At 43.4% G+C, this 12387-nt stretch overlaps 1 protein-coding gene across 1 annotated transcript in view; it reads left to right on the top strand.

Moving 5' to 3' along the window:
- The window catches only part of CFTR (CF transmembrane conductance regulator), a 91627-nt gene extending 79512 nt beyond the window's left edge, over nt 1-12115 (top strand). The window contains exons 24-27 of the mRNA XM_030016320.1: nt 4806-4895; nt 7993-8165; nt 8519-8624; nt 10869-12115. Of these exons, the coding sequence (XP_029872180.1) occupies nt 4806-4895; nt 7993-8165; nt 8519-8624; nt 10869-11075 (576 nt within the window). The 3' untranslated portion in view covers nt 11076-12115. The remainder of the gene's footprint in view (nt 1-4805; nt 4896-7992; nt 8166-8518; nt 8625-10868) is intronic.
- The last annotated feature ends 272 nt before the right edge of the window (nt 12116-12387 follow it).

The following is a 12387-nucleotide window of genomic DNA, read 5'->3' as shown; positions in this document are numbered from 1 at the left end:
TTTTGTTCTTTGCCGTTCACCTACAGCTTCAGAATGGGGAAAAAAAAAAAGTTGCCTTTTCTTTCCTGGGAGGCTGGCCTACAGCAACACCTGGATATTTGCTGTCTCCAGGAGAGGCTTCACTAACAAAAAGAGAATGGAGCTCTACCTGAGGCATACTTCCCTGTGAAAACTTTCCAACACTCTCCTCTTCCCTATCCCTAAATTTCCCAATTTAGAAGAAAAGAAGTGCTTTTCCTCTGTGGGAACCTCATTGATGAGCGCCTGCATAGCACACAGAGCGTCCTAACACACTGCCATCTGCTCCATGCAGGCAATGCTGGAATGGCCTGCAGGGTCATCAGGGATCACACTGAGCCAGAGCAAAGGCAAAAACTTGTTTCTTTCAGCATCTTGAATCCAGCTGTCAGCACATTGCAGTGGCGTGAAGAAGTAAACCATATAAAACGTTTCCTGGAGCACCCACAAGGAAGTTCCTCCCTGTAGCTCCTCACACGCCTGCGCTGCTGAAGCACAGCCTGACCACAGCGCTGCTCCTACAGGGTGTTTGTCCTTCTCATGCAAAGCAATTACTCCAGCGATAACAGGCTGTTTGAAGTATGATCGCAGCCCATCATCCCTTCTTTTTGGGCAGTCCTTTCCTATGCTTCTTCTGCAAGAGTTTCCCCACCGCATTTCCGGGGCAAGAACATCCAGCTGCATCTGGCTTCAACACACTGCATACAGGTTGTCGTGCAGATAGCATCCTGAAGTATTTAATGGAGTCAAATTGAGAAAATGCCTTCAGAAATTTGGCTTTGAATGGAGAACAGGAGACCTGCAGCCAATTTTCCATTAAAATAAATGAGGAGAAACCTGAGACCCAAAAGGTGCTGCTAGCGCAAAGGAGGGGATCACTTCTGGTGTCTTCTTGAGTGTTATTACACTGCATCCTGGTGGATCTAACACCGTTTTCTGTGTGTAAATACTCCATATAGAGTTAAAATCAAGTTTAGCATGGAGAAAAAGACTACAGTTTCTGGGACTGCCAGCTGACAAGAAGAAAATCAAATCACTTTTGCTCCTTTATTTTACTTAAGAAGTGAAATTTCACAACTTTTATCTTTGTAGTTCCAATTTTTCAGTAGTTATCTCACTTCATATCTGTCTGTCTCTCTGCCTGTCTCCAGCACTGTTTCATCGCTTCTCGTACCCTTCAGGGCTGTTCAGTTTCGGAGGTTGCGGGGGTGGCTGTTCTGCAGAGTGCCGGGGCACTCCTGCACGGTGCTGCCTGCGGGGCAGCCGCCGCTCCCCAGAGGTGGTCCCGCAGAGGCTGGTTCCTGCAGGGCATCGAGACGAGGCAGCATCTCCATACCGGGGAGTATATTTGCTGCACCAGTCCCATGCACAGAGCACCTGGAGACATTAATTAAAAAGCCCACATGCTCATTTCGGGCAGCATATAGGTTGCTTTCTGCGTTATGGGTTCAGCGTTGCCAGGAACACAGCACTTGCATTTACCAGTAGCCTCTATGGGAGGCAGAGGTTTTAGCATCTTCAGGGGAGAACATTACAGAACTGGTCCCAAAAAACTTGCGGAAGGTGTTCATTGCTGCCATACTCTTATTCTTGTCTGTAAATATGTTAATGTCAGTGTGAAGTCTCTAAATGACACTTACGAAAACAAAACCTCTAACTCTGCACCTAATACTAAAGCATTCACATAGTAATTTGATGTTCTTTCATGTTGATATTGTTGCCATAGTATATACGAAGCGGGGGAGGCTACATGGAGGTCATATTGTTGTTACTCTAACTTCTCTGTGCACGGAGCTGGTGTCTGGTTCCAGCTGATGATGCATTTGTTCTCCAGCCCTGGGGTGTATGGAAACAAGGGTCCATGGGTCTCGCTGAGGACCTGCACACAGGTTGTCTTTCGTTGCAACAGCAGCTACTCACAGCCGGGATACTCTCGCTCCTCAGCAGCCTCTTGTCAGTTGATCCTTTACTCTTCTGTATGCGTTTGCTTAGGTACTCAAGGGTCTTGGTTCTCCACCTAACACTTAAATCACTTAAGAAGCTTGTCGCCACAAGCTGGGTGTATCCCAAACCGTAACCAATATGCAGAGGCTCTAGTTGCTGAGAGGGATTAATGCCTTTCAATATTTGGGGTGGTCAGAACATAAACATGACCATATTTATATTCCCGAGTGTTTTGCTTGTGAGTGGATGTCAGGTCTGAGAAACTATTTGCTGTATAATCGCACCCATTATCATCCTGGGTGAATTTGAACAAGTGACTGAGAAGGAAAGTGTTCCAGATTTGCTGCCAGTCTCACCAGCCATCCATTCCCCCTTCCAACACTCTCCTTATTTCTACTTCTTCCATATTTATAACTAACACATAAGTTCATGGGATTCACTTTTGGTTTTTTTCACTTTAGACTTCTAGGTTTTAAGAATTTGGGGGGGGGGGGGGGGGGTTCTGCTTCTTTTTAAGTGGACTCTAAACTGCCCATGTGACTCACATGATACTTACTCAAGTGAACTCTATGTGGTTTCTAACGAGCTGGGAGGAAGGAGGTGTTGAAAAGGAGAGAGAAGTACCAGAATTCAGGACAATGAAATATTTACCTTGTGAAAAAAAAAAAAAAAAAGTACTTTTGGGAGTAGTTTGCTTTTAGTGCCCTGGTTCTTGAAAGCACAGTTATTAGGAATAACAGCAGTTTCTGAAGAAACTAGTTCCCTTTATTTCTCTGCCTGCTGCACTTCAGCAGGAATGTTATTCAGCCCTATCTTCTTTAAAACTGGTTTGTTCGGTTAACTATTCTTTACCACTGAGAAATGAAAATACCTATTCCATTAGTTAAATGTATGGCACTCAAAGTGTGAACAAACCCACGTCTGACACTGCTTCCGCAGCGTTATTATTTCTACCGCACCCACTGCTTGGAAGAATCTAATCCTGCTGCAAATACATCGCCCTGCTCAGGCCACCGGACCAGTGCGGGGCATGGGAAAAGGGCTGCACTGTATTTCACCGAAGCATTCACTGTTATTAACAATCATGATTATGAAAGAGTCTACTCTTTCCCCTAGTCTCTACCCAAAGCGCTTCAATGACTTTTAGCTGTGTGCGCTGCTGCCTCTGCTGCAACTCGGTCAGTGTGTTGCTGGCAGCGTGGTGAAGGTATCACTGCGCTCAAATCCAGCCCACTGACTGCAGAGCACCACGGTGCAGCTGCTTTTCTCCTCTGGTCTCTTCAGTCAGGTACTTCTTTCTCTCTTACACCAAATAAGTTATTGGTAATGGCCTACATATCTTAATTAAGCAAATTAATTAATGTAATTTATTTTCCTCTGCCACATTTAAACTTTTAATAATCATAATTAAATGATTAATGTAAATGTGTGTATAAATCACTTTGAAATCTGATGAAAGAATGCCAAGTTCCCAGGTTAGGGCAGATGGAAATTGTGGTAGACTGGCCAAACGCTGAGAAACTACTTGCTCAGTATATTCTCTCAGCCATTTTCTGCTGGTACAGCTAGTCCTTCACTGCTTTCGGTAGCGTTTGACTACCAAGACTCCAATAAATTATGTGGCTGTGAATCGCTGGCATTTCAACACATTTTTCTCTAAATAAATATTTTCTTTAGGAAGACAATAGAGAAGAAAATAATTGTCTCAAATCTTTCCTCTTGATATTTGTTCCATATGCACAAGGAAAGAGTAAGCAAATGGTAATATTTCTCAACAAGGCACTTACATTCTTTGCGAGCAAGTTCTCCCTGCTACAAGCAGCAGGTGTACCTCACAGCATAGAAAGCAACAGCTTGGTTTTATCCCACAAGAAATGTTGTGCAACCTCAGTGTCCCTTGAAGAACCTCATTTCCACCAGAATCTGACACACCCACCCCATGTAAAAAGAGATTAAACAAATATTTAATTTTGTCTGAGTCATTGCTTTTCGAGCTACAAAACGTGTATCTAAGGGATGTTCGCTTAAATCTGCTTGCCTAAACTGATGAGAAAAGCAGAACTGAGTAGTAAACTTCAGTGCAAGAAGGATGCGCTGTCAGTGCCGGGAAATGTGCATCCTCTTCATCTTGTGTGATGGAAGGAAAGTGCAGGACAGAGCAGGGAGAAAGCACGGGCCGTAGCATCCCTCAGGGAAGCCTCGTGTGAGAGCAGGTTGTTGCTGCTACAGTCGTGAATCAGGTTGGGCTGTGTCACATCTCAGTGATGTGACAGTGAGAGAGAGAGAGAAAAAAACCCGCCTCTTTTGAGATAGGACGGGAACATGGTGAAATGTCAGGTAACGGAATGATGCTAATATATATTTGGCTACAATTGATTAGAAAAAGAAAAATTCATTGATGAAAACCAACTTAGGACACTGTTCCTGAATACTGACAAATATCCAGGAGTATTTTTTGTCTCAAAACAAAATTGTGGGAAAACATGCTATGGGTCAGTGATTTTTTTTGTTGAGTATGTTTCACATAATAAAGAATCAAAAATTGTTTTTGAAAGGCTTATTCTAAAATGGAAATACAGGGAATCTTTTATCCTGAAGACTGCTGAAATGTGATTTTTACTGTTGTTTGGACAAGTTTGGGTAAGTTTTTAATAAGACAGTTGCCAAAAACTGAACATAAGGATTTTTAAAATCACTTTTTTTGGAACAATGTTTTCCAAAATTTTTAATAACCTGCAATAAGCTCTCTCTGGTAATGGCAGCAGGTCATTCTTTCTCTGTATGCTTTACACAATGTTTCAGGGTATCTATCTACCTGTGTCTGTATATCTTTTTTCTCGTAGAAGGTGTTCATATTTTCTGGAACTTTTCGGATGAATTTGGATCCTTATGGGCAGTGGAATGATGAAGAAATATGGAAAGTTGCAGAGGAGGTAAAACTGTTCAGTGGTATTTGTATCCCTCTAGTGAAGTGGTTACAGCAGAGTGCAGTGTCGGTCAAATGATTGTCATATGTTACATTTATAGAGTGTCTTAGAAAAAAATTGCTGAGGAAAGATAATGCTATGCTATAAACCATGTTTCCTTATTACCTAATAAAAAGGCGCCTTTGTCAGAGATTAAAAAAAAAACGAAACCAAAAGATAAACTTCATACAGCACAGTCTGGGTTCCTCATGCAGTGATTTAGTGTAGGTGAGGTTTTATGTTTGGCTCTGCTGGGTGATCCTGAGAGAAAATAAAGTGGAGGAAGCTGATACAGCAAATGTCCTGTAATCTTTTCTTATTTTAATGCTTTGGCAAATATATGAAATCTCTGCAAGGCATTTTTCTACCAAAATGAGTAAAAATTACTAGTAAACATTTTGGAGGCCAGAAGAAAAAAAAAAAAAAAAGTCAGTGGCCTGTCCTAGAAATAAGACTGGTGTTATTGCAGGAGGAAATACTTATATTCAGCTTAGAAAAATCTTTCGTCAAAGTATTTTCCAGTTATTGCGATTCTCAGACCAACATAAAGCCGGCTGAGAAGGAGCACTCTGACACCGCATTCAGGCTTATGTACTGCTTGTGTCACAGGCAGCTGCCTCTTCCATGGAAAATAAGAATCACAGAATATTAGATTTTATGAACCCCAAGGTTTTTCTTCTAATTTTATGGTGAGGTTTTAGCAACTTTTGTTTTTCAAGATTAGGGGCCAGATTTTTACAGTTGTGTTTCCATGTTGAGCTGAACCCCATGCATTACGGTTGTCAGATGCCACCTATTGGCTCTGACAGTGCTTAATAGGTTGCACAGGTGTACGTAATGCCTGGGGAAAAGGCAGGTGGCAGTTACAGGAGGAAAATAGCTGCAGCCTAGAAAGGACATTTCTCTTTCCAAGGTAGGGATGATCTAATTAATACAGACTGACTAATGAATTAGTGCCATTTTCCTTGCTCATAGAAAGTCTCAAGTATCAGAAAGTGCTTACCAGTGTGGGACTTAATCCAAAAGCTTCCTCCTTTCCTATCCAGGAGGTTAACTCTGTCTGTGCTCTCTCTCTTTTGGGTTTATCTAGTTTCTTCCCTGTGTTTGGAAAAGAGGAAAGTAGACACTTTCTATGATTTTATATTACTGTCAGATAAAAGCATCATGACATTTTTGGTTAAATGATGTGACAGGAGCTTTTCAGCTGGTCCTAGCAGAGGGAACAGGGTGCTCAGCGCTGTGCTTCTCTGAGGCTGGGGAAAAAATGGAGTGTAGATTAACATCCCCTTTCTTGAAAAGACAAGCTCTACTTCTGCTTTTGAAGATTGTTTTCACTGTGCGTGTGAATCAAGCCTGCCATTTTAAAGAGCTAAACCTCATTTGCAATGGCATGAAAAAAATTTATTTTGAAGTGTTTATCATTAAGGACTTTGGGAAATCCATATGTGATACAGAGTTTTTCATTGCACAGGTGAGAGAGCAAAGCAAATAGAAAGGCAAAAAGAGCTGTAATACTTTTTAGTAGAAGTCATTGGATTGTTTACAAAGTTCGTGCTCTTGAAATCTGGCTTGTTAGTGACAGTGAGTGAGTGTAACTCCGGGAGCATGGCACAGAAAGAAAGTTAGCTGTCACCTTATCCCTGACCCATGTTGGCTGCTGAGGATTTGGAGGATCCTGCTGACATCAGCATCAGTTTTTTGTGCTCTTCGCAATCAGCTGCAGAGAGCAAGGCATTGTCTGAACATGTCAAATGTTTCACTTTTTAATGCCCCCATATTTCAGCACCTGAATCTGTCAGACTTGAGTCAACTTTTTATGCTAAGTTTTACTCTTGCTGTCAGCTGTCTGGACCCTACAGGTACACGAAGAGACCTTGTGCAGTTTTAAGAAGAAAGCACCTTTTCCAGCCATTAGTTGCAAAATTTCTTTAAAGGACATGATGTGTGTTCAAAAGAGGAGTGAGGAACAAAGCAGTGGCCTTAATTTTCTTATAAATAAAACCACGAACTCTTCAGAAACTCAACAGACATACCCACACCCCCCAATTTAATATGGTTTCCATGTAAAATGGAAACGCAAAGGAGGAATTCCAATTTTTTTTTTTCCCTGGAATGAAAATGAATTGCAGATCAGTAATACTTCAAAAATCCAAGGGGGGCTCTTCATAAAGCACTCGGATTGCATCACATTTTTATAACGTCTTTTGGAGCAATGCAACTCACATGTGTTTCCTAGTTCTCATATTTTACAAAAATTTCTCTGTAAACACTGCTGATTAGGCCAAGGAGCACAGTCAGTTTGGACCTGCGGAAGATGCAAAACTTTGCTTTGAGGTGTACAAAATGCATCTGCCAATGAGAGCAAAAAGGAGCACTGGAAGAAACGGAAGACATCTCCTGGGCTGGATGCTGGTTTCTGGTCCAAGTGAAGCAGCTCCACTTGGCACGGTCACCCCTCTAAATAGGTTGTCAGCAGTGCTAGAGGGAAGCCCATGGTGCCATTAGTAAGAACAAAGCGCACAAGACCTTTGGGGCAGCAAAAGGAGCAGATGGAAATGCTCTCAGAGCCATAGACAACGGTCGTGGTGACCTGGGTTGTTTCTTCTGTTGCTGTAATGTAGCACGTGAATTTTGGTCGTTTCTTTTTACCCTCCTAGTAACCAAAGAGGCCTGGTTTCCTTTCAAAAATCACTTTCCTTAACATGTCCAATGACGTACATCGCTGGTGGATAAAAAGTTTGAAATATATTGCTTTCTCTAGCCTGCTAACTCAGAGTGTTTTGGTCAAAATGCAAAAACTCATTGTATGTGACAAACAAATGAAGCATTAACTCTCAGCTTCCTAACAGAAATCCTAGCGTGTTGTAAGAGTCAACGGTGCTTTTCACATCATCCAGCTACTAGCTTGTAGTCTTTGTAGGACAGATTCTCTTTTTCATCAATTTATATTTTCTCTTCGCTGTCAGAAATGAAAGGCAAGGAAATTAAAGGCATTGGTTGCTGTACCCACAGTCAGCAGTAACTGTATCTCACCGATTTCTCCTGTCGTTTTTCTTTCTGGCAGGTTGGGCTGAAGTCTGTAATTGAGCAATTTCCAGGCCAGCTTGATTTCATTCTTGTGGATGGAGGCTGTGTCCTCAGTCACGGCCATAAACAGCTGATGTGCCTTGCCCGATCAGTTCTCAGCAAAGCTAAAATCTTGCTGCTCGATGAACCAAGCGCTCACCTGGACCCTGTGTACGTTTTGATCATTTCTTCTGTCTCCTAATATGAAATAAGAAAATCAGTGAGGCAGCACCACTGAAAGGGACCTTCTGTAACTCATCTGGTCTGTTACTAAACCTGATTTCAGTAATGTATGTTAGTAATTCTGCATGGCGGATCAGGGGAGCCCAGTTACAACCTTAGCTTTATGGCTGATAGGCACTTTCACAGCAGAAATGCAGCATGCTGAGACACTGCAGAGTGTTGGTGTCCGTGCACATGAGCTTTACAACACGCAGCTAGACTATTAAATACCATCAATAAAGTTATGAGCTGTGCTGACATGTACATTGCAGTCTAAACGCTGATGCTTGTTTGCCTTTCAGAACTTCCCAAGTGATCAGGAAGACTCTGAAGCATGCGTTTGCCAACTGCACAGTGATACTCTCCGAACACAGGCTGGAGGCGATGCTGGAGTGCCAGCGATTTTTGGTGAGCATTTCTCATAGTCTCACATACTGTTGTTTCTTTACCTTTGATGAGTGTGCAAAACACACCAGGCAGAATTGATGAAGTTGGCTGGATTGATGGGGGTCATTCGGGGCATTGAGCAACCCAGTCACCTGTAGAAGAGCAGCACTCTCCTGTTTGCTCTTGCACATGATTTGTTGTAGACACCTGTGTTGAGATGAGCTGGGTCACTTTATGGAAGAGCTGGATTCCTTCTTTCAACCAGAAGGACAGTTGTGTAGGTTACCCAGCTGATCCAGGTGCCTTATATTGCCGATTGGCTCAGGAGCTCCAGAAAAATCCCAGCATCTCACAGAGCTTTACCATTGGTAGTGCAGAAACAGCTGCACTTGCTCTTGAGCAGTGGGAGGCTCCATGGGGCAAAGGGGTTTCCTGAGAAAACATCTGATGGTCAGAATTGCAGATTTCTTTCATGAAGCTGCTTGAATATTCCTTTCTCATTTAATCAAGATGACAAAGTATTGAAGTCCTGGGCTATGTCCTTTGTTATATAAAAATGGTTACTAAAGGAAATAAAAGGCAAGTTATGTAATTGTTCTTAAAAATGAGGTTCCTTCCTCTGTATTTTCTTGACTGTTCCGTAAGAGAGGACCTTCATTTTATTAGCAGAGTGAAACATCGTTTTCCATGTGTATTTGCTTGGGTGTATTAGCACAGCAGGAGGAATACAGTCTGAAGCTGAAGCAGGCTAGTCAATAGGCAGGTTGCACGTCCTTCTGGACATGCTGCTCCTGGATGTGTCCTGGACTTTTGGTCACAACAACCCCACGCAGCGCTACAGGCTTGGGGAAGAGTGGCTGGAAAGCTGCCCAGTGGAAAAGGACCTGGGGGTGCTGGTCAACAGCCAGCTGAATATGAGCCAGCGGTGTGCCCAGGTGGCCAGTAGCATCCTGGTTTGTACCAGAAATAGTGTGGCCAGCAGGAGCAGGGAGGTGATTGTTCCCCTGTACTGGGCACTGGTGAGGCCGCACCTCGAGTGCTGTGTTCAGTTTGGGGCCCCTCGCTACAAGACAGACATTGAGTTGCTGGAGCGTGTCCAGAGAAGGGCAACGAAGGTGGTGAGGGGCCTGGAGCACAAGTCTTATGAGGAGCGGCTGAGGGAGCTGGGGCTGTTTAGCCTGGAGAAGAGGAGGCTGAGGGGAGACCTTATCGCTCTCTGCAACTACCTGAAGGGGGGTTGTAGTGAGGTGGGTGCTGGTCTCTTCTGTCAGGTGGCTGGAGATAGGGCGAGGAGAAATGGCCTCAAGTTGCTCCAGGGGAGGTTTAGATTGGATATTAGGAAAAATTTCTTTACTGAGAGGGTTGTCAGACATTGGAATAGGCTGCCAGGGGAAGTGGTTGAGTCACCATCCCTGGAGGTATTCAAAAAGTGTGTAGGCAAGACACTTCAGGACATGGTTTAATGGGCATGGTTGATGGTTGGACTTGATGATCTTAAAGGTCTTTTCCAACCTAAATGATTCTATGATTCTGTGACTTCAGCCTTGCCTCCAGCCCGCGCTGCACTCGGCTGTGTCCACAGAGCCCCCGCAGGCAGGTAGCCTCTGCCTGGAGTAGGTTTCCCACCCTCTGAACAACATTTTAGCAACAGAGCTGCTAAAAGCTCTTTCCCGTCAGACCTGTGCCCTCACCCAAGATGTGCTGGCATTGCAGTACCAGCAGAGGAGCCTGATTTTTCCCCATCTGCTGCCTGACAGGGGAGGCTGGCACAGCAGTACAGGGCAAACCTGTTGTCTCCTTCAAACACAGGCCAGCAGCGCTTCCTTGTTTGGCAAGAAGAAAGCAAAGAAGGCCTGGCACCTTGCTGGCAGCCTTCTCCCTCTGCTTGCAATATAACTCTATTTTCTGCAGTTAACGCTTTCTTAACCGGGCAGTTTAGCAGTGCTGGGGGAATGCCACGGTACCTGGAGGCTTCAACGATCTCAGAGGTCAAAATCAAGTCACAGGGAGAAACCACAAGCCCAACGGCACTTTGTAACTTGAGCAATAGGCACCTTTTCCACATGTTAAAATTTTAATGTCTGTTTTTATAGTCGTAATTAGAAATTGCAAACTATAAATTAGAAATTGCAATTACAAATTGGGCTTTTCCTGTTAGAAGAAGTCTGTTATGTCTTCAAGTCTTTTCCCTGCTCCATTAGTTGTGTTAGCTGAATTCTGTCAGCACCACCACTGCCCATCTAATGGAGTGATATGGTTCTTCAGGTAATCGAGGACAATAAATTGCGGCAGTATGAATCCATTCAGAAGCTGCTGAACGAAAAGAGCTCCTTCAGGCAAGCCATCAGCCATGCCGATCGCCTTAAGCTACTCCCAGTACACCACAGAAGCTCCAGCAAACGCAAACCTCGACCCAAAATCACTGCCTTGCAGGAGGAGACGGAGGAAGAAGTGCAGGAGACGAGGCTGTGAGACGTGGTGTGGGCACCCTTTTTGTGGAGTGAGGCGTCAGCAGGGCCCCATGATGACAGGACCAGCACTTCTGAACCTGTGGGAGCCGTGCACAAATTGAACCTTGCAGGAGGTGTTCACTGCAGCGACTACATGTGCATTTGGGAATTACTTCCCTTCTGTGGTTAATTGTGTGCAAGTTAGTACATTCTTTGACATTTTGCCACTTTTAATGGTAAAACCAGACTTCCTTTGAAAAGCTGCTCTAATTTGGTACAGACGAAATGGCAAGCAGAAGTAACCTGCCTAGCCCAACATAATCATTTCAGAAAACTTTTAGGAATGTTCTTGCTGGGGTGAGAGGTCCACACAGCAGGAAGAATGTGAGAAAAATAATCAAACCTGGGTGGAAAATAGAAAAATCAGAATGTAAAAAGCTTCTTTGGATTCACTTCCTGAAAATGAATTAAGGGACAATATCAGCAAGGCGCACAGAAAACTTCCTCCTCTTTGTTTTCCATGCAGCAACGGTAATTTCAAGTTAGCAGAAAAGGCCAAATGCCCTTTCATAACAGCACACCGCTCCGTGTGCGTAGGTGAGGATGAATGAAGAGAGGATATTGACTTGCAAGCCAGTCAACATCTGTCATGTCTCCACGATTAAGGGAGAATTGGTATTTCCTCTTAAAGCCTAGGAGCCTGTCAACCCGACCCTGCACACACTCGCAGCGGGATGAGTGCAGGTTGACATCGGTATCTAGTGAAAGGCAGGACTCCTGGCAGTGGAACTCTAATAGTCTGCATAGGTCTGGCACCTCTACATGCTTTTTACTCTGGCTTAAAAAAAAAAAACAGAAGAAACCTCTCTAAAGTCGACTTTAATAATGAAGTTAATTTTTATACTCTTCTGGTTTGCAGTTTTGTGATGAAACTGAACTTTCTCTAGGATATTTTATTTATTTTAATATTGTTGCAAACATTTACTAAGGAAATGATGTATTTCAAGAGTGATTATGTACTACAAAGAAAAATATATTTGTACAAAAAGTTTTATATTTGGATTGTTGGGGTGGTTTTTTTTTTTTTTTTGCTACTTGTCTCTGATGTCACATTATGATAGAGTTGTTAAAAACGAGGGCAGCCCTGGAGTTAGGCCAGGTACTGTCCAATGCTGTCTTTGTGCACTAAAGTATTCTAGTGATACAGACATTTAGATTTTTTTTTTTTCTTTAAATAAAAAAGAAAAAAGAAACTGCCTGTACGACACGTTACAACGGTGCGGATGCCGCAGACCTACCCTGCCACTTCCACCGCAGCGACTGCTGCCCGTCAG

The sequence above is a fragment of the Aquila chrysaetos genome, chromosome 5 (genome assembly GCF_900496995.4).
Source record: "Aquila chrysaetos chrysaetos chromosome 5, bAquChr1.4, whole genome shotgun sequence".
NCBI classification, from domain to species: domain Eukaryota; kingdom Metazoa; phylum Chordata; class Aves; order Accipitriformes; family Accipitridae; genus Aquila; species Aquila chrysaetos.
Note: the sequence above shows the minus strand (reverse complement) of the source record. Positions and strands in the feature narration are given on the sequence as shown.